Source organism: Camelina sativa, chromosome 1, assembly GCF_030686135.1.
Source record: "Camelina sativa cultivar CO46 ecotype springtype chromosome 1, ASM3068613v1".
NCBI classification, from domain to species: Eukaryota; Viridiplantae; Streptophyta; class Magnoliopsida; order Brassicales; family Brassicaceae; genus Camelina; species Camelina sativa.
Genome location: NC_141880.1, coordinates 14,989,230 through 15,011,268, shown reverse-complemented (window position 1 = coordinate 15,011,268; position 22,039 = coordinate 14,989,230). Strand labels below are relative to the sequence as shown.

At 35.0% G+C, this 22,039-nt stretch overlaps 1 protein-coding gene across 1 annotated transcript; it reads left to right on the top strand.

The window, feature by feature from the left end:
* Positions 1-1,373: 1,373 nt before the first annotated feature.
* On the top strand, positions 1,374-2,883 carry LOC147949945 (uncharacterized). The gene is made up of 3 exons (XM_087459248.1): positions 1,374-1,533; positions 2,233-2,281; positions 2,468-2,883. Exons 1-3 carry the CDS (start codon positions 1,391-1,393, stop codon positions 2,681-2,683), a joined length of 408 nt encoding a protein of 135 aa, XP_087315374.1. The 5' UTR covers positions 1,374-1,390; the 3' UTR covers positions 2,684-2,883.
* Positions 2,884-22,039: the final 19,156 nt, after the last annotated feature.

The window sequence follows — 22,039 nt, the reverse complement described above, 5'->3', positions numbered from 1 at the left end:
AGTGCTAACGGCGCTATAGCTTGATAGATGTGAAAGATTTTGAGTATGTGACATGTTACATAAGCGGCAAGCAATGCCAGAGTTACAAGTCATCTCTCGTACTCCAAAAGCATTATGTAGCTAATTGCTCAGGATCCAATAACAAGCTTGGACAAATTGATCCGACTATCCAACAATCCTTGATACAATAGTATAAAAACTTCCATCCAGTATTTACTGTAAATATCCCTTTGATGGATCTAGAAAAGGGGAGGACGATACTTTTCTTATGTTACATACATTTGTGTCTCCCCCACCCAGCCATACATGACCTACAATGTCTAATTAGATTCTTGTTCCGTTCATCATCCATCTGACCATTATTTTTGGCATGACTCATGTTTATCCGGCCATACATGCTTTTCGAAAATGTTTCAATATTTGTACGCCTTAAACTCAACTTAATTTACTCAAACATTGATATTAATCTCCATAAGTACTGGACACTCTCTTTCTTGAGCATTAGATTCTTAATTTGACTAATTGCATGGGCTTATTTTCAGTATGACTTGAGAAAAGAATAATGTTGAAGAAAACAAAGCTAAGTCTCATTTCTATTTTTTTAAAATGTTGTTGTTTTAGGACCTCACTTGCCCTCATCAATAAGGATGCCTCTGTATCAAGTGAGAGTAGTGTTTGTACGCTTTATTTTTATTTTTCTTTCTAGTAGCATACTACTATCTAAAGGCACAACCATGTAGTTTATAGATGACAAGGCTATCTTTGCTCCTTAACAGTTGAATTGCTTTCTTTTAATCCATCTAGATCCAACATATCTGACTAATCGGTTCGACGAATCAAATTTACATATTTACTAAAAAATATTTTTAGCCATAAATACAAAACATTGTTAACTTATATAGATTACTTTTATTTTTGAATATTTGAATACCTTATATAACATTAATATATATATTATGTTTTTGACCAGTAAAATACAAATAAATTTGTATATATAAGGTGAGCTATGCTTTGATGTGTAGATAACAAAAGTTGGTGAGAAACCTAAAAACTAAAATAAAAAAAAAGGGAGAGTTTTTGACTTCTCCTCCTCCTTAGTTTTCGGCTATAATCTCTCTGTTCTCCGGTGCATCTACTCTTACCAATCAGGTCTCAACTTATTTATGCACATCTATCCAAAATTCCATATTACCTTAGCAAATATAGTTTCCACATTAACGTACTTAGCATGAGTTTGTTTCATTTGTTCGTTTTATTTTTAAAATTACATCATAATAATATAATATTATATTCAATATTAATTTTCCTGTTAGATGATTTCTCATTTTCAAATATAATAATATAAACAAAAAATATTTATCTTGTAGATCCAACATCTTTTGTTATTATAATGGATCCCCTTACAATCACAACAGAAGCTGAGGTCGTCCCTGCAACTGTTACGGTCACAGCAGAAGCTGCGGTCGCCCCTACTATCATCACAGTCAGAACAGAAGCTAAGGTCACCCCTGCTAAGCGAGCAAAGACTACAAGGTTTGTTGATATATAGATGTGGGATTATGGTGTTCTAAAAACCCCGCTTTTGAAACTTAACTTTAGATCCTCAATTTCATATGTCTCCATATTGTTCAAAATTTTGTATATTATGGGTCTCTATTTTTTTTGTTTTGACTCCAAAAATGATTTTCTAATTTTTTTTTTGGGTAGCCTAGTCTATATATATTACTCTTTCTTCGTTTTAACATTGTTTCTTATTGAACAAAATCTTGAACAAAATTTTGTTTTTTTATTCTTCTAAAAATCTCATTTTATTTTATTTAAAATAAATTTTCCATAATTTATTTTATTTATATTTTTAAAACTTTACAGCTATTAGATTCGATGTATTTTAAATAAACAAATCATTTATAGATAACACAATCTTAAATGTTTATATTTTTTATTTTTGGTATAGTGGTATAGACCAAAAAAAATATATTCAATCCCTTATAACACTATTATACTATATTTCATCATCAGATTTCATATATCTATTTATCATTAGTTTTTGTATATTTTTTTCTTTCTTTGAAGTTTTGTTCAAAAGCTAATAAATCTAAGGTTCCCATTTTGAATCTTGCCTTAGGTGTCCACCCAGGATCCTGGATATGTTCTAATCATACAGGCTATTATTTTATTTTACCATCTTATGAACTGCCTTTGTATATTAACCGAATAAATTTTTTTTTGCAGCCACTTACCTCTTCATAGGCGCCAATTCTATCACTCTCACACCGGTCAGGTGATTTGATTTCCTTTACCAACTTCTTTTGAATATTCTTTGACTTGCAAGTTATGATATTTGTCATGAACTTTTGTATATACTTAATTGGTCCCATTCAAATTTGAAGATTGATTTGTTGTGTCCATGTTGTCTCCGTTTTATTGTCACTAACCAAAAATCCTGCATGTTTATTTTGTTACAAAGCCAATGACACTTGATGAAGTACTCTCTGACCGAGATAGCGACAATGAAGACGACAATGAGGTTGAAGCTTACTCTTGGATAAATACAAAACGAAATACTATACTTAATCGTGGAAGTAATAGCAGAAGAGGTCTTGGTGGTAGAGGTCGTGGTGGTGGAGGCCGAGGTGGTCGTGGTTGTAGAGGCTCAGGCGGTCGTGGAAACCTCATCCAGTGATCTCTAGTGGGCTAGTTCTTTTGTTCTATCTTTTCTTGTTTTATAACTTTTAAGTTTATGTTGTTTCTCCACATCCAAGATTAAATGTATGTTTAATCACTTTTATCTCTAAAAGGCTATGTCGAAATGTTTGACCTAAAATTCATATCCATGTAACAATTACTCAACATTTTGATTTAAATTATCTTTTAATTATGAGTTTTTCTTCTTCTTGTAATTTAGGAAGCTTCTTCTCCACATTTCATATTTTCAGTGAGTTCACTCTCGTTGTATTATTTTATATAGACTTCCAGAAAAATCTTGTGTTAACATAAAGTTTTGGAACCTTATTAGTGGATCTGATTCAATGTCTTGACACCAACAACAATGATAATAGTGTGGATTTGCAAAGTGATAAAACGGCAGGAGAGATCTTCCAATTACTTGTCTCTAATGTTATTTTCATAGACACCAAGATACATATAGTCTATGTTTTTGTTTTTGTCAATGTTCCTGAATATCCAACGGTACGTTCAAATATTAACAAAAACAAACATATTGATGATACAGATGTTTGACAGTAATAAAAATAACAAGTATGTATTATTTTTCTAGGAAAAAAATATATGTATTTAAATTTTTGTATGAAGTGGGGGGGGGGGATGGGAGTCTCCTAATAGAGGGAATAAATAAAATGGAAAAATCCCCTAATAAGAGGAATTTATAAAAGAGAAAAAAAATATCATAATAAAAGGAAAAAATAAAATGGAAATTATCCCACTAGAGATCACTATATGAGATTTTTATGATCTTCCTGACATTTGTGATCATTAGCACCTTAGCCTCCACGGAGATCACCTCTACAACTTCCACGACTAACAAAACTAGTCCATTTCATCTTTGGAGCTTGTTTGATCAACCACACTACATCATATGTACATGTATGAATATAGTCTGATGTCACACTAAAAAAAAACTGAGATTGAACCCCCATCAATCCCCTAAATCTGCATCCGGTCACACTGCTTATTCCCACATCCTTGACATTTTTACTCCCAACTCATCTACTCTTAGGTCGCAATCTTCAGACCATACCAATCTCACTCTGAGACCCCCCGTCTTCGAGCTATACCATCTCACCCCCAGGTCGTTACCCTCGACATCTCGGTACCAGGAGAACCCTCATCTCCTCAGGAGATCCCTCATCTCCTCAGAAGACCCTCCATCTCCTCATGAGCTGTTCAGGACCCCTCGCCCTTATAGCAAACAATCATAACGTCTATAAGAATTTCTCCAACCGGGACGACCCCTTGTGTTCCGCGTAGAACATCACAATGTCCTACCAACACCATATGCTCTCCTGGAATATCACCACTGCCATGGCCACCCTTAGGCCTCACTCCAAAACATCTCAAACACTTTGGTGTTCACACGCACCCTTTTCAAAAATAGACAAATTTTAACTATTCTAAAACTTTCTATTTTTAATAACTTTTTTTTATGGTAACTTTCCATTTATAGAACTCCCGAGCTATTTCCTTTTCCCCATGACACACAAGTCCCAAAAGAAAAATCCATAATAATTCTCTATCTTAACTTCTCGGTAATCCATTTCCAACACATCCACTTTCATAAATCACCGCCAACGGTATTTGCCGATACCGGCGTGATCCACCACTTTCCAACAACTTTTCAATAGCCAACTGCACTTCCCGCACATAAGTTAAAAAATACACTACGCAACTAACAACACACAAAATAACTTACCGTGGAATCTCATTGAAGGCTCGAAGAGGATGATTCTAGGACTTCATATTTACGTAAATTGATTAACTACTCATAATCAATTTCCAACACAAAACAACGATTCACAATATCATGCACCAAGCTATAGGAAAATAACTCCACCAATTAAATTGCTAAACCGCTCTAAACCATCCATAACCATCCTAGAACTATAAGGGCTCTGATACCAAACTGAAACAACCCGACACATTTTTTTAAATGATAATAATAATATAATTAAATATAACATAATATTTAATTACAACCCAAACAATAAACTAAGAACAAATCAACAGGCATAGCTGAAGACAAACTAAACCAACTCCAATTTAATATAAATACAACACCTATCATAACCAATATAAACCATCAACCTAGCATACTTCTAAACAAGGTTCCAACAGCAAACACAACACAACAACCGAGACCCTAGATCATCCTCCTCCTCATCGCCATGATTCCACGCTACACATGCATCATAAATAAAACATAACAAACCAGCCATTAAACTGAACACCAAATAACATATTCATCATACAAAATAAGTCATACAACCCAATTGCTCAGATAAGCTCATAGTAATGCACTCAGCTTATCAAACTGATTATAACAACAAATACAACCAGTTGAGACTCTCCTAAGGTTTGCAAAAGCCCAGCATCGCCCTACAACCACTGGCGGACCTATTAAGGGGAAAGGGGGTTCAATTGACCCCCCTCCCCATAAATATGTAAATTAAGATTTTTTTGTATAGAAATCTTAGTGTGATAGTTAGAACATATAGTAGATAATAGGCTTTGACACCCCTAAACCAGGGTTCAATCCTCTTTATGACCCAGGTAAAAATAATTTCTGGGTCCGCCAGTGCCTACAACAAGCCACACAACCAAAAAAGACTTTATAGCAAAACTGGACAAAAACATCATAAACGAACAGTCTCAAAGAAGAGATCCTAAAATAAAAACCAATCGTTAAATATCAAATCCATCCAGTAAAAATCTAGCCCTAGACGTCACAAAGCTTCCCACAAAATATCATGAAGATCAGAAACCAGATAAGACCATGATCTCAGTTTCAATCTCCGATGGTTGTAACTCGCGTCTGAGAAAACGTGACTCACAAAAATGCCAATTACTCATCGAGTTTAAATCCAAATCCACCTCTGTAAACCGGAGAATGACAATGAAAGGCTTTGGAATAACACTACCAAATTTCGTTACCTTTCAAACGCTAACAATTCTGCTCCTTCTCCTTCTCTCTAACACATAGCTTTGTTGATCTCTTTCTCCTTCCCACCATATCACCAAGAGTTCTCTCTCTTTCTCTCCCTCTCTCTGATCAGAACAATGTCTAAAATCACACACAAAAGAGAGGAGAAGAGGCGTCACTTGATAAATAATAGGGTTTCTGGTTTAATTAAATTAACCCAAGATTTACCTAAACCAGAATTAATTAAAACATCCTTTGATTTAATCAAAAATCGACCAGCTCAGTAAACCAACTGGAAATTAAACGGACTCCACTCCAATTCTTGGTATAAACTTCAATATTTTATATTTTTTTGGGATACAGGCGTTACACATCTGTTTCATTTTTCAAGCTTGTTTGATCAGCCATACTACATCATATATATATATATATGTATGAATATAGTTTGATGTAAAGTAATAATTCGGTCACATATTCAAATTAAAAGTAGGCTTGCCAAATGTAATGCCCCGAATGCCGCCTTTTAATGGGCCTCATGTCCACTCCCGGTTCGTGTGCCCAACTAAATCCGACGGTCGGTTTGCTATCTCCAGAAGACTTTAAAGACTTCTTTACCGTCTCTTAAAATCGATACATGATCTTTCCTTGTGTTTTGTCCTCACTCGCCCAGTTCCAACAATTCGAAAGGTCACCCATCCTCAAACTATTCCAGTATAAGCACGCTTAAATCTAGAGTTCTCTCAGGATCCTTGATCGAAAAGATAATTGCACTTTGGTAACGTAGGTGGTCAAATCAATTTTTCTAAACATGTCCGCAAAACGGGATGTCACTTCAAATTCCACACATTAGTGTATAATATTTCCCTTATATATATATATATATATACATGTGTGTGTGTGTATATATACACTCTAATATTAACTAAACATGAAAATATAAATTTTTGAAATGTACATTTTACTTTCTTTAGCCAACTTCAGAATCACCTAAGGTGTGTTTCATAAAGAACATAATACTTATTTTTCCAATTCTCTACAAGGTCGAAGCACGTTGTATATTGGGCCGACCATGTTAAATTCGGGGACAAAACAAAAAAAAAATTTGGAATGAATTTGTAGATAAAATTCAAAAACTGAGCCAAAATCTTAAAATATATGAAAATGAGGCCTATATATTAATATTTATCTATTGCTTTCTGTTAAATTTGAATTTTTGCTAGACTACTGTTTATTGAATATTACATGATGTTATACATTTTTTTTGTCAACGGAACATTAATTAGAAGAGAACTAAATGATTGGCAGCCCAAATAGGACGAAAAAAGTTTACAAAAGAAGTTTCCGAAACAAGGGATTGGGAAGATTGCGCCAGAATATCTGCCTACAAATTAGATGAAAGAGGAATCTTGGATTGGGTAACGATCATAAAGTAAGCCTGAAGAGAGTGAAGATCATCAAAGAGGTTGGAAAACGCTGGCCACTATTTGGGAGCCTACACCATTGAGAAAAGTTCCGCACAATCTGTCTCGAAGCTCTGATAATCAATACCACTAAGAAGAATACACACCATAGCCTAGAGCAGAGCTTCCAATTCTGAATGGAGGGGAGAAAGGCTACGTCTACTGAATTTGGCTCACAACAGAACATTCTGATCCTCTTTAGTACAACACCACCAACCCAAACCATAGGTAAGATCTGATGTTTTCCACTAACCATCAACCCAACAGAAAGGAAACTGACCATGGCTTACTGTAACTTCCGTGAACCGGAATTCCGGTTTGGGATGTGCATCGACCAATGAAAGGGTGGTGTTGGTCGATGCAAGGTCATTTTGTGCGGTTCGAGATTAAGGTAAGCATTACGTTTTGGGGTAGGGAAAAACCCTGGAATCGCTTATAAAAGCAGAAACTCGAGGGTTTGGCCGAGTTTGGCCGTTTTTGGAGAAAAAGAAAGTGAGAAAGAACTGTTTGGTTGTTCTTCAGAGTTCTTGGTGTTTTGAGGCTGTTCATGTAGAGATCTGTAGCTGGGATCGTTGTAGGAACTTCCTAGGAGCGTTTCTCTTCTTGTTTGTGGTTCAGAATCTTTGTGGCAAAGGTATGTGCATGACCATGGCTTATCTAAGCTGGATATTTTCTCTGATCTATTTGTTCTATGTGTTGTATTGGCTTGTTAGTACGTTGTTGAGTCGCTAGAGGCTATGGGATGCTTTTGTGGTTTTGGTTTGTGTGTTTTGGTATTTAGGAACAGAGTTCCGCTGATAAGCTTCGGGGAAAAACGGTGCTAGCCATGTGCGTTGATCGATGCACCTTGTGCGTCAGTCGATGCAATGCGAGGATGGCGCAGATTTACCTAGGAGTATCGGTCGATGCCCTGTGGAGGCATCGGTCGATGCAATCAGGGATTTCGTGCAATGTTGAGCATGCGTCGGTCGATGCAGTGTGCGCGTCGGTCGATGCAAATGAACCTTGCGTTTTGATGCAAGCTTGCGTTGGTCGATGTAACCCCAGTTGGTGTCGGTCGATGCATGGGTTGGTGTTGGTCGATGCAGAGTCCTGGTTTGTTGTTGTTTGGTTATTGATTGTTGGTTGATGGTTAGAGATGTCTCTATTGCTTGTGTGTATAGCCCAATAGATGGGAGGATTGCCTTACTGAGTGTTTATAAAATACTTATGTATCTCAATTTCTGTTTGTGGTTCAGGTAAAGGTAAAGTTTGATTGTGGAATCAAGGCGATGAATATGAGGATGTTCTAGTGTCTCGTTGATTGTGGTCTACCTTCTGTTAGGTTGTTAGAAATTGGTTATTAGAACATTGTTAGGATGATGATTTCATGTTTTATAACTTTGTTGGATTGAAATATTGTTATTGGAATATTGGTTTAATGGTATTGTTATGTTATCTGATGTGGTGTGATTGTGGTTAGGTGACTAGTGGGTATGGGACTACTAGTTTAGATTATTATTATTCTTTTATTATTCTTCACCCGTAGTATCAGCTTACATGAAGCCTGATCAATGATCTCCGATGGATCCAACTTCCGGGGTTGCAATTATACATTTAATTATACGACATCGAAAATGTGCAAAGTTTTTTTTTATTATTTCATATTTAAAGAAAAGATTGGTTAGTTGTAAAAGCATATTTAAAATTTCATATTTATGATTTCTCATGTTTTATTTAGCATAAGTATTTGGATCAGAGAGACATATTTTAACTCCATCTTTTCATTTTTAAATTCGTTTTGAAATTTGTACAATCTTTTCTTTCTATTTGGACAACCAACAATAAAAATTTATTTTAATTAACTTGTGGTTGACAAAAAAAAACAAATGTTGTTTTAAATTCTATAAACAAATTTGAAGAAAATAGTGAATTACTTTTTATTAAGATTTTGTTTCGAAGTATATAAATTTGAAGCCAATAAAATGCTGTAAAATTATTTTGTTATAGTGATGGTAGGATGAAATTTGAAGACAATGTTTGATAGTAACAATAATATATATATTTTTAGACATTTATACTCATAATATTTTTTGTTTTGGATTTGTTTTACACATAATAAAATTCTTATGTAACTTTTTTATAATGTGTACTCTTTTAATATTAGTACGATGATAAGTATGCAGACATAAAAAAACAAACTGAATTAGGCGAGTGTAGCATGAGAATGAAATTTTTTAAGGAATTAAGCATCTAATTAAGGAAAAGGAATAATAGGGAGAAAACAATTTTTTTTCCTATACAAAAAATTGCCTGCTCAGTATCACACTATATTATACACCATAAATCTTTAGGCTGTGCAATTATCTACATTTAGAAAAAAATCTGAGGAGGATATATATTTACAGAAATATTGGATTTCCATTTTGGTCAATGTTCATTAAATAGAATAAAATATTCAAATCCATTTTGCCTACATAACAATCTATTTTTAATTCAACAAAAAGAAAAACCTTTAAATGGCCTTTTTATTTTGCAAATGAGGTTTTAATATTGTGACCATATATAAGAAATGTTAGTATGACAACTAAATATTATGATGTACGGTCTAAATAGAAACAATGTAGAGCAATGGTTGGAAAATAAAAAAGAATATTTATATAGTAACAAAATAATTTTACATTAAGTGTTATTTTAGGACATAAATTTTATTTTATAATAAGCCTTAAAAGTTTTTGATAAAAAAAAGTTTTAATGTACCATTGAGAAAGTTTGTAAAGGATATATTAACAAAGGGTAAACCGCACAATTTTAATATCTATGTAAAAACCTTAAACAACACTTAATTTAATCGAAAAGAATATATTATCACTAATTGTACTGCCTCTCGCTTTTATAATTTGTCTCATGCATTCGTAGGTCCATTTGAAGCCATTAAATATTATACAATTTGAACTAGGAAATTTTGTTTTAAAAACATATTCTCTACGTTTCAAAATATAAAATTTATTAAGTAAAAGCAATCAGATTAAGAAATGACTATTTAAAAAAAAGTTCAATCAAGCATAAACAAGATATCTGGTTGTTGCACTAGCGAAATCAACTTTAATTCAAAAAAGTTATTTTATCTCAAAGACACCCAATATGAAAGCTGATGCCCTAAGCCAAATATACTTTACTTTCTTCTAATGTAAACTGTGGAAATATTTTAAAAAGATAAAACAGTTTAATTTATTTCTTTCTAATATTGTCATTGAAAACACTTAGTACAATAATAAGAATGTGTTTCTTTATCACTGAAAATAGCTGTTAATTAACATGTATATGATTTACGTGGAACTGACCAAAATAGATGCTACATTTTAATTAACATGTAGATGCTTTAGGTCAAGAGTGCTGATAGATATGAGAGATTGTGAGTATGTGACGTTTTACATAAGCGGCAAGCAATGCCAAAGTTACAAGTCATCGCTCGTACTCCCAAAGGATTATGTAGTCAATTGCTGAGGATCCAATAACTAGCTTGGACAAGTTGATCCGACTATCCAACAGTCCTTGATACTATAATATAAAAACTTCCATCAAGTATTTACTATAGATATCCCTTTGATGGGTCTAGAAAAGGGGAGGACGATACTTTTCATATGATACATACATTTATGTCTCCCCCACACGGCCATACATGACCTATGATGCCAAACTAGATTCTTGTTCCGTTCATCATCCATCGGACCATTGTTTGTGGCATGGCTCATGTTTATCCAGCCATACATGCTTTTCTAAAATGTTTCAATGCCTCTACTTAGTTTACTCAAACATTGTTTTTAATCTCCATAAGTACTTGACACCCTATTTTTCGAGCATTAGATTCTTAATTTGACTAATCGTGTGGGCTTATTTTCATTATGAATTGAGCAACAAATAATGTTTAATAAAACAAAGCTAAGTCTCATTTCTGTTTTTTTAAAATGTTGTTGTTTTAGGACCTCACTTGCCTTGTCAATAAGAATGCTTCCCTATCAAGTGAGAGTGTTTTTTTGTAGAGTTAATTAACAAAAATGCCATGAACAGTAAAAAAATTTAGTTAAAATGCCACTTTTTCTCTTTCTTTTCCACAATGTCACAACCTTTACATAAAAAGACATAAATCCCCCTCGATGAACACTATGCTGCTGATAGATAAGATACGGATGATGGACAAGATGCGGATGATGGACAAGATGCGGATGATAGACAAAATAAGGATGATGGACAAGATGTGAATGATGGACAAAATGTCGATGATCAACAAGATGCAGATGATAGACAATATGCGGATGATAGACAAGATGCGCATGATGAACAAGATGTGGATGATGGACAAGATGCGAATGATGGAGAAGATGTGGATGATGGACAAGATGCGAATGATGGACAAGATGTGGATGGAGAAAGATGCCGAAGAGAAACCCAATCCTCCACATCATCTTTTGGCCCACCCTCATCCACATCATCTTTTGGTCCACCCTCATCCACATCATGCTCTTTTGGTCCATCATGCTCTTTTGGTCCATCACCTTCTTTTGGTCCATCACCCTCTTTTAGTTCATCATTCTCCACATCTTCTTTTAATCCACCATCTTTTTTTGGTCCACCATCACGACACTTTACTCTTTTTGTCTAATTCTCTTTCATAGACAAATTATATTTAATAATATGGATAACTAATTTGAACTCATGGACAACTTCATTAATATAATTCTCGTACACAAGTTATAAAAATGATTTCGTGGACAAGTTTATGACTTACTCTAATAACTTGTCCATCAGATCTCGTCCACGACAATCACTCTCTTTCTATAAGGGTATTTTTGTCTTTTAATCACATGTGAACAGTAAAAATGTGGCATTTTTAGAAAGATAAAGCAAATGTGGCATTTCCCAAAACTTTTATAAAAAAATGTGGCATTTTTGGCATGATGAACAAGATGTGGATGATGGACAAGATGCGAATGAAGGAGAAGATGTGGATGATGGACATGATGCAATGATGGACAAGATGCGAATGATGGACAAGATGTGGATGATGGAAAAGATGTGGATGGAGAAGGATGCCGAAGAGAAACCCAATCCTTGACATCATCTTTTGGCCCACCCTCATCCACATCATCCTTTGGTCCACCCTCATCCACATCATGCTCTTTTGGTCCATCACCTTCTTTTGGTCCATAACCTTCTTTTGGTCCATCACCCTCTTTTAGTTCATCATTCTCCATATCTTCTTTTAATCCACCGTCTTTTTTGGTCCACCATCACGACACTTTACTCTTTTTGTCTAATTCTCTTTCATAGACAACTTATATTTAATAATATGGATAACTAATTTAAACTTGTGGACAACTTCATTAATATATTCTCGTAGACGAGTTATAAAAATGATTTCGTGGACAAGTTTATGATTTACTCTAATAACTTGTCCATCAGATCTCGTCCACGACAATCACTCTCTTTCTATAAGGGTATTTTCGTCTTTTAATCACATGTAAACAGTAAAAATGTGGTATTTTTAGAAAGATAAAGCAAATGTGGCATTTCCCAACACTTTTATAAAAAAATGTGGCATTTTGGCATGATGAACAAGATGTGGATGATGGACAAGATGCGAATGATGGAGAAGATGTGGATGATGGACATGATGCAATGATGGACAAGATGCGAATGATGGACAAGATGTGGATGATAGAAAAGATGTGGATGGAGAAGGATGCCGAAGAGAAACCCAATCCTCGACATCATCTTTTGGCCCACCCTCATCCACATCATCTTTTGGTCCACTCTCATCCACATCATGCTCTTTTGGTCCATCACCTTCTTTTGGTCCATAACCTTCTTTTGGTCCATCACCCTCTTTTAGTTCATCATTCTCCATATCTTCTTTTAATCCACCGTCTTTTTTTGGTCCACCATCACGACACTTTACTCTTTTTGTCTAATTCTCTTTCATAGACAACTTATATTTAATAATATGGATAACTAATTTGAACTCGTGGACAACTTCATTAATATAATTCTCGTAGACAAGTTATAAAAATGATTTCGTAGACAAGTTTATGACTTACTCTAATAACTTGTCCATCAGATCTCGTCCACGACAATCACTCTCTTTCTATAAGGGTATTTCGTCTTTTAATCATATGTGAACAGTAAAAATGTGGCATTTTTAGAAAGATAAAGCAAATGTAGCATTTCCCAAAAAATTTATAAAAAATGTGGCATTTTTGGCATGATGAACAAGATGTGGATGATGGACAAGATGTGGATGATGGACAAGATGCGAATGAAGGAGAAGATGTGGATGATGGACAAGATGCGAATGATGGACAAGATGTGGATGATGGAAAAGATGTGGATGGAGAAGGATGCCGAAGAGAAACCCAATCCTCGACATCATCTTTTGGCCCACCCTCATCCACATCATCTTTTGGTCCACCCTCATCCACATCATGCTCTTTTGGTCCATCACCTTCTTTTGGTCCATAACCTTCTTTTGGTCCATCACCCTCTTTTAGTTCATCATTCTCCATATCTTCTTTTAATCCACCGTCTTTTATTGGTCCACCATCACGACACTTTACTCTTTTTGTTTAATTCTCTTTCATAGACAACTTATATTTAATAATATGGATAACTAATTTAAACTCGTGGACAACTTCATTAATATAATTCTCGTAGCAAGTTATAAAAATGATTTCGTAGACATGTTTATGACTTATTCTAATAACTTGTCCATCAGATCTCGTCCACGACAATCACTCTCTTTCATATAACGGTATTTTCGTCTTTTAATCACATGTGAACAGTAAAAATGTGGCATTTTTAAAAAGATAAAGCAAATGTGGCATTTCCCAAAACTTTTATAAAAAATGTGGCATTTTTGGCAAAAATCCCTGTTTTGTATGCTTTTTTTTTCTACTAGCATACTATCTAAAGCCACAACCTTGTAGTTTACAGATGACAAAGCTCTTTACGCTCCTAAACAATTGAATTGCTCTCTTTTAATCCATCTAGATCCAACACATCTAACTCATCGATTCAACGAATCTAACTTATATATTTACCAAAAAAATATAATTAGTCATTGATACAAAAACTTTTAACTTATATAAATTACTTTTTATTTTGAGTATTTGAATACCTTATATAACATTAATATATATATTTTATGTTATTGCCAGTAAAATACAAATAAATTTGTATATATAAGGTGAGCTATACTTTGATGTAGATAACAAAATTGGTGGGAAACCTAAAAAATAAAATAAAAAGAGAGTTTTTTTACTCCTCCTCCTCCTTAGCTTCCGGCGATATATCTCCGTTCTTCGGTACATCTACTCTTACCAATCAGGTCTCAACTTATTTACGCACATTTATCGAAAATTTCATGTTACGTTAGAAAATATAGCTTCCAAATTAACGTACATAGAATGAATTTGTTTCATTTGTTTGTTTGCTTTTAAAATTTTCATTATAATAATCCAATATTATATTCAATTTTAATTTCCCTCTTAGATCTTGATTTCTCATTTTCAGATAAAATAATAAAAATTTAAAATAATATCTTGTAGATCTAACGTCTGTAGTTATTATAATGGATCCCCTTACGATCACAAAAAGATGCTGAGGTCGATCCTGTTACCGTTACAATCACAATAGAAGTTGCGGTCATCCCTGCTATCGTTACAGTCACAACAGAAGCTGAGTTTATCCCTGCTACGTCACGGTCACAATAGAATCTAAGGTCATCCCTGCCAAGCGATTAAATACTACAATGTTTGTTGATATAAAGATGTGGGATTATGGTGTTTTCCAAGACCCGCTTTTGAAACTGAATCCTCAATTTCATATGTCTCTATATTGTTCAAATTTTTGTATATTATGGGGCTCTATTTTTCTGTTTTGAGTCCAAAAATGATTTTCTAAATTAGTTATGGTAGCCTAGTCTAATATGTTGCTCTTCCTTCATGTTAGCATTGTTTATTATTGTATGTCTGTTTTCTCTTCTTTCTTAAAAAAAAATCTTAAACAATTTTTTTTTTTTTTTAAACATCATTTTTATATGGAAAGTTGTTAGAAATACTCTTTTTAATATACTCTTTTTCAAAAATACCCCATTTTCGGTCATTTTCATTTTTGTCACTCTTTAATTTTTAATGACCATTTTACCTTTACATGAAACATATTTTAAACAATAAAATGAAAAAGAAAATTTTTCCGCCAATAAACTTTTCGACATATTTTTCCACCAAAAAAAAATTACAAGGCTTTTATAAGGTTTTTATAAGGTTTTAAATGATTTAAAAACATAGCCTTATAAAACCTTGTAAAAACTTTGTAAATGCGTTATAAAAACCTTATAAAAAACAATTTTAAAAACCTTTTAAAAACCTTATAATGTTATGAATGATTATATTGTTATATGGATGCCCATTATCGGCCCATTAGTATAAACTCTAAACCTTAATATTGTATCTTATATATATGTTTTTACAACAGATGAATAATACAAGAGAAGAATTCTGTAAACCTCTTGTTATAACATGTTATCAGCACCAACCCTAGTTGTCTAAGCATGTCAAAAACCCTAGCCGCTAGAGTTAACCAAAATTTTTGTCAAAATCTCTAGCCGATCTCTCCCACCTCCAATCAAACTATCAAAGATAAGTAACTCAAGATTTTATAATCATTCGGTTCATGTCATATTGTTTGTCGGACTTGTTCAAAATTCATCTCGAACAAAAATATAAAATTTTTATTCACTCCTCTTAGTTAAGGAAACAAATTATTGATTAAGAAAATAAATTATTTATATCAATTAATTTTATAATTATTAATTCTAAACATTATATTATAGTTTTAAATTATAACATCTAAACCCAAATCACTCTTTTTATAAACCCAAATTAAAATATAATTTTCTTTAATTGTAAAATCTAAAGCCTAACCACTATTTTATATACCCCAACCGGTGTATATTTTTTTTTTAATTGTAAAATCTAAACCCTAACCACTCTTTTGTAAACTCAAACCGACATATAATTTCGTTTAATTGTAAAATTTAAACCCTAAACTCTAACCACTATTTTGTAAACCCAAACCGACATATAATTTCATTTAATTGTAAAATCTAAACCCTAAACTCTAATAACTCTTTTGTAAACTTAAACCGATACATAATTTTGTTTAATTGTAAAAACTAAACCCTAACCACTTTTTTGTAAACCCAAACCGACATATGATTTTGTTTAATTGTAAAATCTAAATTCTAATCATTATTTTATAAACCTAAACCAACATAATTTCTTTAATAAAAAATATACAGAATTGGTTTTCTTAATTTGTTTTGTCTTCTTATTTTAGTTTTGATTTATTTTATAAATATGAAATGATACGTGAGTTTGTTGTGTTTTGATTGGTTAACTAAGAGGGGGTGAATGAGACTTCCTTCATCTCATAAATAAGTTACTAACGTTTAATTATGTGTAAGGAATTATAAATTTCATGCTTGAATTTTTGGATACGTGTGTTTAATTATATAGCTTGACAAGGATATTTTATTGCTTATATATGGTATGATATGGTTATTGCTTTATAATTTTTATTGTTTTGTTTGGTCCATCATTGCTTTCGAGTCGGTTTAGTTAATCGATGATTCTAAATTTTGATAATAATTATCTGATTGTTCATATATAACATATTAATAATCATCACTTGCTTATTAACGTATATAGGAAACAATTGGTCGTATACTATGGGAGTTTTCCACCAAAATCCTTAGCCGACATGTCATAGTTCGCTGCCTGCGTGACTGCGTCCCCATCTCCGAAAACACACAATCGAGCTAAGTGCCATTATTCATCATATTACTTACAGTTATCAATATATTCATGGTAAAATTGTAACATATATTAAGGAAATCGATTGATGATTTAGTCACTAGTGCTCAGTTGTTTTATTATCAAGATCTATACATTATTGTCTGTTTAATCATGTTTCAACGCCACCTTATGATGCGTTAATGTTAATTAAAGAATCATTGGTTTGAATTGGTTTAGTAAATTCGTAAACCAATGATTTAAGTTATGAAGTTTAATGTTTCTTTCATGCTTCCAGGTTGAGTTATATGCTTCTTTGTTATACACCCATGCTTTAATATAAGGAAGGAGTTAATGCAAAGGATGGAGTAAATAATAGGCCGACCATTCAGATCGAGCTAAAGTTTCTGTTGCAACATGAGTCGAAGGACTAAGCAAATACTAATTCACAAATGGTGTCTCCGTCACATCTTTATCGAGATAAGTCTTATTTTTATATATTATCTAGTAGTAAACTAATATGCATAATATGATGTTGTGAATAATTAAACATCTAGTTTAATGATAATTTAAAAAATAGTAAATGGTGATGATTGGTTATATTTTCTTGGCATCACTTTTACGTGAAGGTTTAAGTTTAGATATATGACCACAAAAATTCATTAGTTTTTTTAAAATAATGTAAAGAATGTAGATGACTAACCAACATATTCCAATTATCACCAAAATTATATAATAAATAATATCATTAATGAAAATATATTAGAAAATACATAATTTACTTGTCATAATTTATTATTGTCTTATAGACACAATATAGTGAAACTATATTTTTAATAAATAAAAAATATATAGAATAATGTTGTTATTTGTGACTGAGTAAATTAATGAGATGTTGATGAATATTCATGAATCACATTCTATTGGTTTATTCTATTTTTGTGAATTATGTTCTAAAAGAGAAAGAAAGCAACACTAATTACATTAATGATGAGAAAGTTGCTACAAAAGTGGTCATGATGTGGATATGATATATAAAGTCGCGGTTAACGTCGACGTTTTTCTCCACTAGACTTGAATAATAAGTACAAGAGGTACTTATCTCATATACATATATGATGATGAAAGAAGCTAGTGTGAGACAATTTCCACTATTCACTACAATATTAACAAGTAGTAGGAAAAGTATTGAAAGCTCTTGAAGAGTATATATACTATTGTCTATGGGAACACAATTTGATATTAATGTGTTATAGTCTCCCAATTAGTCTCAAAGTCAAGAGGGTCTAAGATATACATTATCCAATTTGAGAATGCTATTGATTATAGAGTGAGATTCAAATCGAGATTGATAGACATAAAGTGTCATCATCTCGAGAGGGAGAATTAATGAATCCCACATACAGAGGTGATGGAATAGAGATAAGATTATGTTCACACCCAAAATGAGTTTAATCACTCATATGATAAAGCAAATGTTAAGGATTTGAAAAGTAATCATGTTGAGACAATAAGGAAAGAAAAATACATTGAAAGCATAAGTATTATTACCCAAGACAATAAAAGTGTTTTAGAGATTACATGCCTTATCTAGAAGATGAAATGCTTTGTGAAAATCTCACAGTTTGGCATGACCAGTTTAGCCATTCTGGTTTAGTAATGATGCAAAAGAATAATCAGAAATTTTCTGAAAACATTCACTAGAAAACCTGAAGAGTTTTCTTAGTGATTTATTATTGCAACATCCGCGAACCAAAATTGGGGATTTTGGCGATGGATGTCGATCGACACTTGGTTCGACCAGATTATTTTAATTCACGATTTTTGGGTTGTCCAGACCGGGTATATAAGCGGAGAAGCGACAAGGTGAGGGTTTTAGAGTGTTTTGGTCGCCGTTGAGAGAAGAAAAAGAGAGAAAGGAGAGAACTTGAGAGTTTGGGGATTTTTGGGTTGTTCTTGGCTGTTTTGGAGAGATATGTTCCTGTGGAGTGGAGATCTAGAGCTAAGGACGAAGGAGAAGCTTCCTAAGGTGTGGGATTTGTCATCTTTTGATCAGAATCTTCCTGCAGAGAGATGAGTTCTTGACCATGGTTGATCTAAGCCTGAGATCTCTGTTGTTTTGGCTGTTCTTTGTGTTTGTGGTGTTTCTCTTGTGTGAGTTGGTGGTTTTCGTGTTCCCATAGGCTCCTGAGAAGTTTGGAAGAATTTGGGACGGTTTGGAAGCGGATTGGAACGGAGGTTCGTCGTTTGGCTTCGTGCAGATCGTGTCTGCGAAGGCGGTGTATATCGACACCAGTTAGTGTCGGTCGACACCATGTTGGTTGAGTATCGGTCGACACCGACCTAGTGTCGGTCGACACCAGTGCCGTGTTAGCGTTGGTCGACAACGGCCTAGTGTCGGTCGACACCAGACTTAACCGAGTCTTGTTTCCCTGGTTTGTTGTGTTGTTTGTGATTTGTTTGTTGGCTTTAATAATAGAATCTCAATTGCTTGTTTATATAGCCTAGTAGATGGGAGGATGACCTCACTGAGTGTTTATTAAATACTCATGCATCTCAATTTGTGTTTACGGTGCAGGTAAAGGCAGGGTGTGAATGCGGAATCAAGGCGATGAGGAGGAGGATGATCTAGGGTCTCATTTGTGTGATGTTGTTATTTATGGTTATGTGTTGGAACCTTGGTTAGAGTTATGTTTGGTTGTTGGATTGAATGGTTAGGATTGTTATTGTATGAATGATATGTTGGTTTAGTATTATTGTCTGTTTCCGCTGTGTAAGATGGTTATTGCTTGTTTAAATGATGCTTTGTGGTTTGGGTTGGTTTAATTAAGTAGTATGGAATGCTTAGTTATATATAGTATTTAAAAAAAAACGGGTTGGGTCGTTTCAATATGGTATCAGAGCGTCTACGGTTCTAGGATGGTTAAGTGGATGGTTTAAAGTGGTTTAGGGATTTAATTGGTTGAATTGATCTCTATGTTGGTTGATGCTTGATGTTGTGTGATGAAATTGACTATGAGTAGTTAGTTAATTTGTTTGTGGTATGGAGTCCTAGTATCATCCTCTTCGAGCCTACAGTGAGATTGCACGGTAAGATGTGTGCTTTGTGTGCGGTTTTGAATTTGTGTGCTTAGCCTTTTGTTCTGGGTAGTGCAGATGGCTAGAGGTGGTATTGTTGCTGGTCGTGGACGCGGACGTGGTCGTGGACGCGAACGTGGTCGTAGTAGGGGCAGAGGCCTAGTGGTTAGTGATACGGTGGATCAGAGTGTGACAGCTGAGGGTGTTGGCAGATCGCAGGGCTTCCAGGAGGGGTCCATGAGTGTGGCTATTGGGGGTACCGATAAGACCGTAGGCGCTGAGGGGGTCGATGTGGGCAGTGTCGGTGCTAGAGTGGTCGGTGAAGCTAGGGTTCTGCGTGCGGGAGTCCAAACAGGTGGAGCCCCTGGGGGAGGCGTTGATCTTGCGGACTTGTTGACACAGCTGTTAGCGCGGATACCGGGTGTGGTACCAGCACAGGCACATGCAGTACCGCCAGTGGCGGTGGGAGTGTAGCAGCCAGTGGCTGCGGATGCAGGGGTTCATTCCTGCTATGTGTCCATGTTGAGGGAGATGTGTGGCATTGATACTGTGCGATTTTCGGGTGGTACAGATCCTACCGCTGCAGATGCTTGGAGGACGAGTGTTGAACGTAACTTCCAGACTCTGAGATGTCCTGAGGAGTTTTGGGTGAACATAGGGGTCCACCACTTGATTGGTCATGCTCAGTTGTGGTGGAGATCAGTGGCTGCTAGGAGAGTGCAGAGAGAGATGTCTTTGGCTGACCTCGTCGAGGTGTTCAACCGCAAGTATTTTTATAGAGAGGCTTTGGACCGGTTAGAGGTGCAGTTTCTACAGTTATCTCAGGGGACTTGGTCGGTGCGGGAGCTAGACTTAGAGTTTAGTCGGCTTCTGATGTATGGTGGTCGGGCGATGGAGTCCGAGGTGGCTAATATTAGGAGGTTCATGAGGGCGCTTCGAGAGGACTTGAGGGTCCACTGCAGAGGGAGGAGTTACGCTATTAGGGCGGAGCTAGTGGAGACTACAGCTGAGATAGAGGATGACTTGAGGGTGCAGGCTGTGGTGGTTAGCCCTACCGTTCAAACAGAGGAGACATTGTAGCCGATCCGAGCAAGGGAAACAAGTCGGAACAAAGGCATAAGAGGAAGCGGGAGGAGACGTCGGTGAAAAACCAAGGCGGTCAGAGATGCTACGGGTGCGGGAGAATGGATCACAGGTTGGCCAACTGCCGCAAGAGGAGCAGGACGCAGGAGAACATTCGAGTGTGCTTCTAGTGCAAGGAGGTGGGACATATCAGGCCACAGTGTCCATGGTTGCAGAAGTTGACAGTGGGAGGGGTGCAGCCGAGGCAAGGGTTGGGCGCCAAACCCGGAGTTTAGATTCTTTCTGTTTTCATTGGTTCGGTTAAGCTTTTGCGTTTTGGAATTGAAGACGTTTGTTGCATTTGAAAATTTAATAAGATGATTAGTTCTTATGAAATTTTGATGCGTAATGGATGAATATTTATGTGATTCGTGAAATGGAAAATTTCTAAAAATGGAAAGTTCTATGAATAGTTAGGACTTTTCTATTTTTGGAAAGGGGATGTGAAATGTCGGAGTTGCGTCTTGCAAAGCATTTATAGCGGTGAATCAGAATATGCGAACGTATGGTGCTTGTTTATTTTATTACGCTCGTATTGATGATTTTCTGTGGATAATTGCCAAACGGAAAAGCTATTTTTGGAAAGGGTGTGTGTAAACACCCGATTGGTTGAGATGTTTTAAAGTTGGCCTGAATAGTGGTCATGGTGGTGGTGATATTCCGGTGAGGGAATATGGTGGTTGATTAGTTTCCCTAGTGCACCGCGGGCTTGATGGGTTGCAACCCTGAGAGCGGTAGAGGAAATGATTAGTTCTCCAAGGGGATGATTAGTTCCCCGGAGGGGATGAGTAGTTCCCCTGGTACCGAGATCTCGAGGGTGAAGATCCGAGAGTGAGACGGTATGGCTCGAGGAAGACGGTCTAAGAGTGTGATAGTAGGATTTTCACCCAGGG

What these genes read in the sequence shown, in the direction of transcription:
- LOC147949945 (XM_087459248.1), top strand. Translation starts at nt 1,391, where the DNA reads ATGGATCCCCTTACAATCACAACAGAAGCTGAGGTCGTCCCTGCAACT. An exon ending in AAGCGAGCAAAGACTACAAG is followed by an intron (nt 1,534 to 2,232) that starts GTTTGTTGATAT and finishes TTTTTTTTGCAG; the next exon opens with CCACTTACCTCTTCATAGGC. An exon ending in ATCACTCTCACACCGGTCAG is followed by an intron (nt 2,282 to 2,467) that starts GTGATTTGATTT and finishes TTTGTTACAAAG; the next exon opens with CCAATGACACTTGATGAAGT.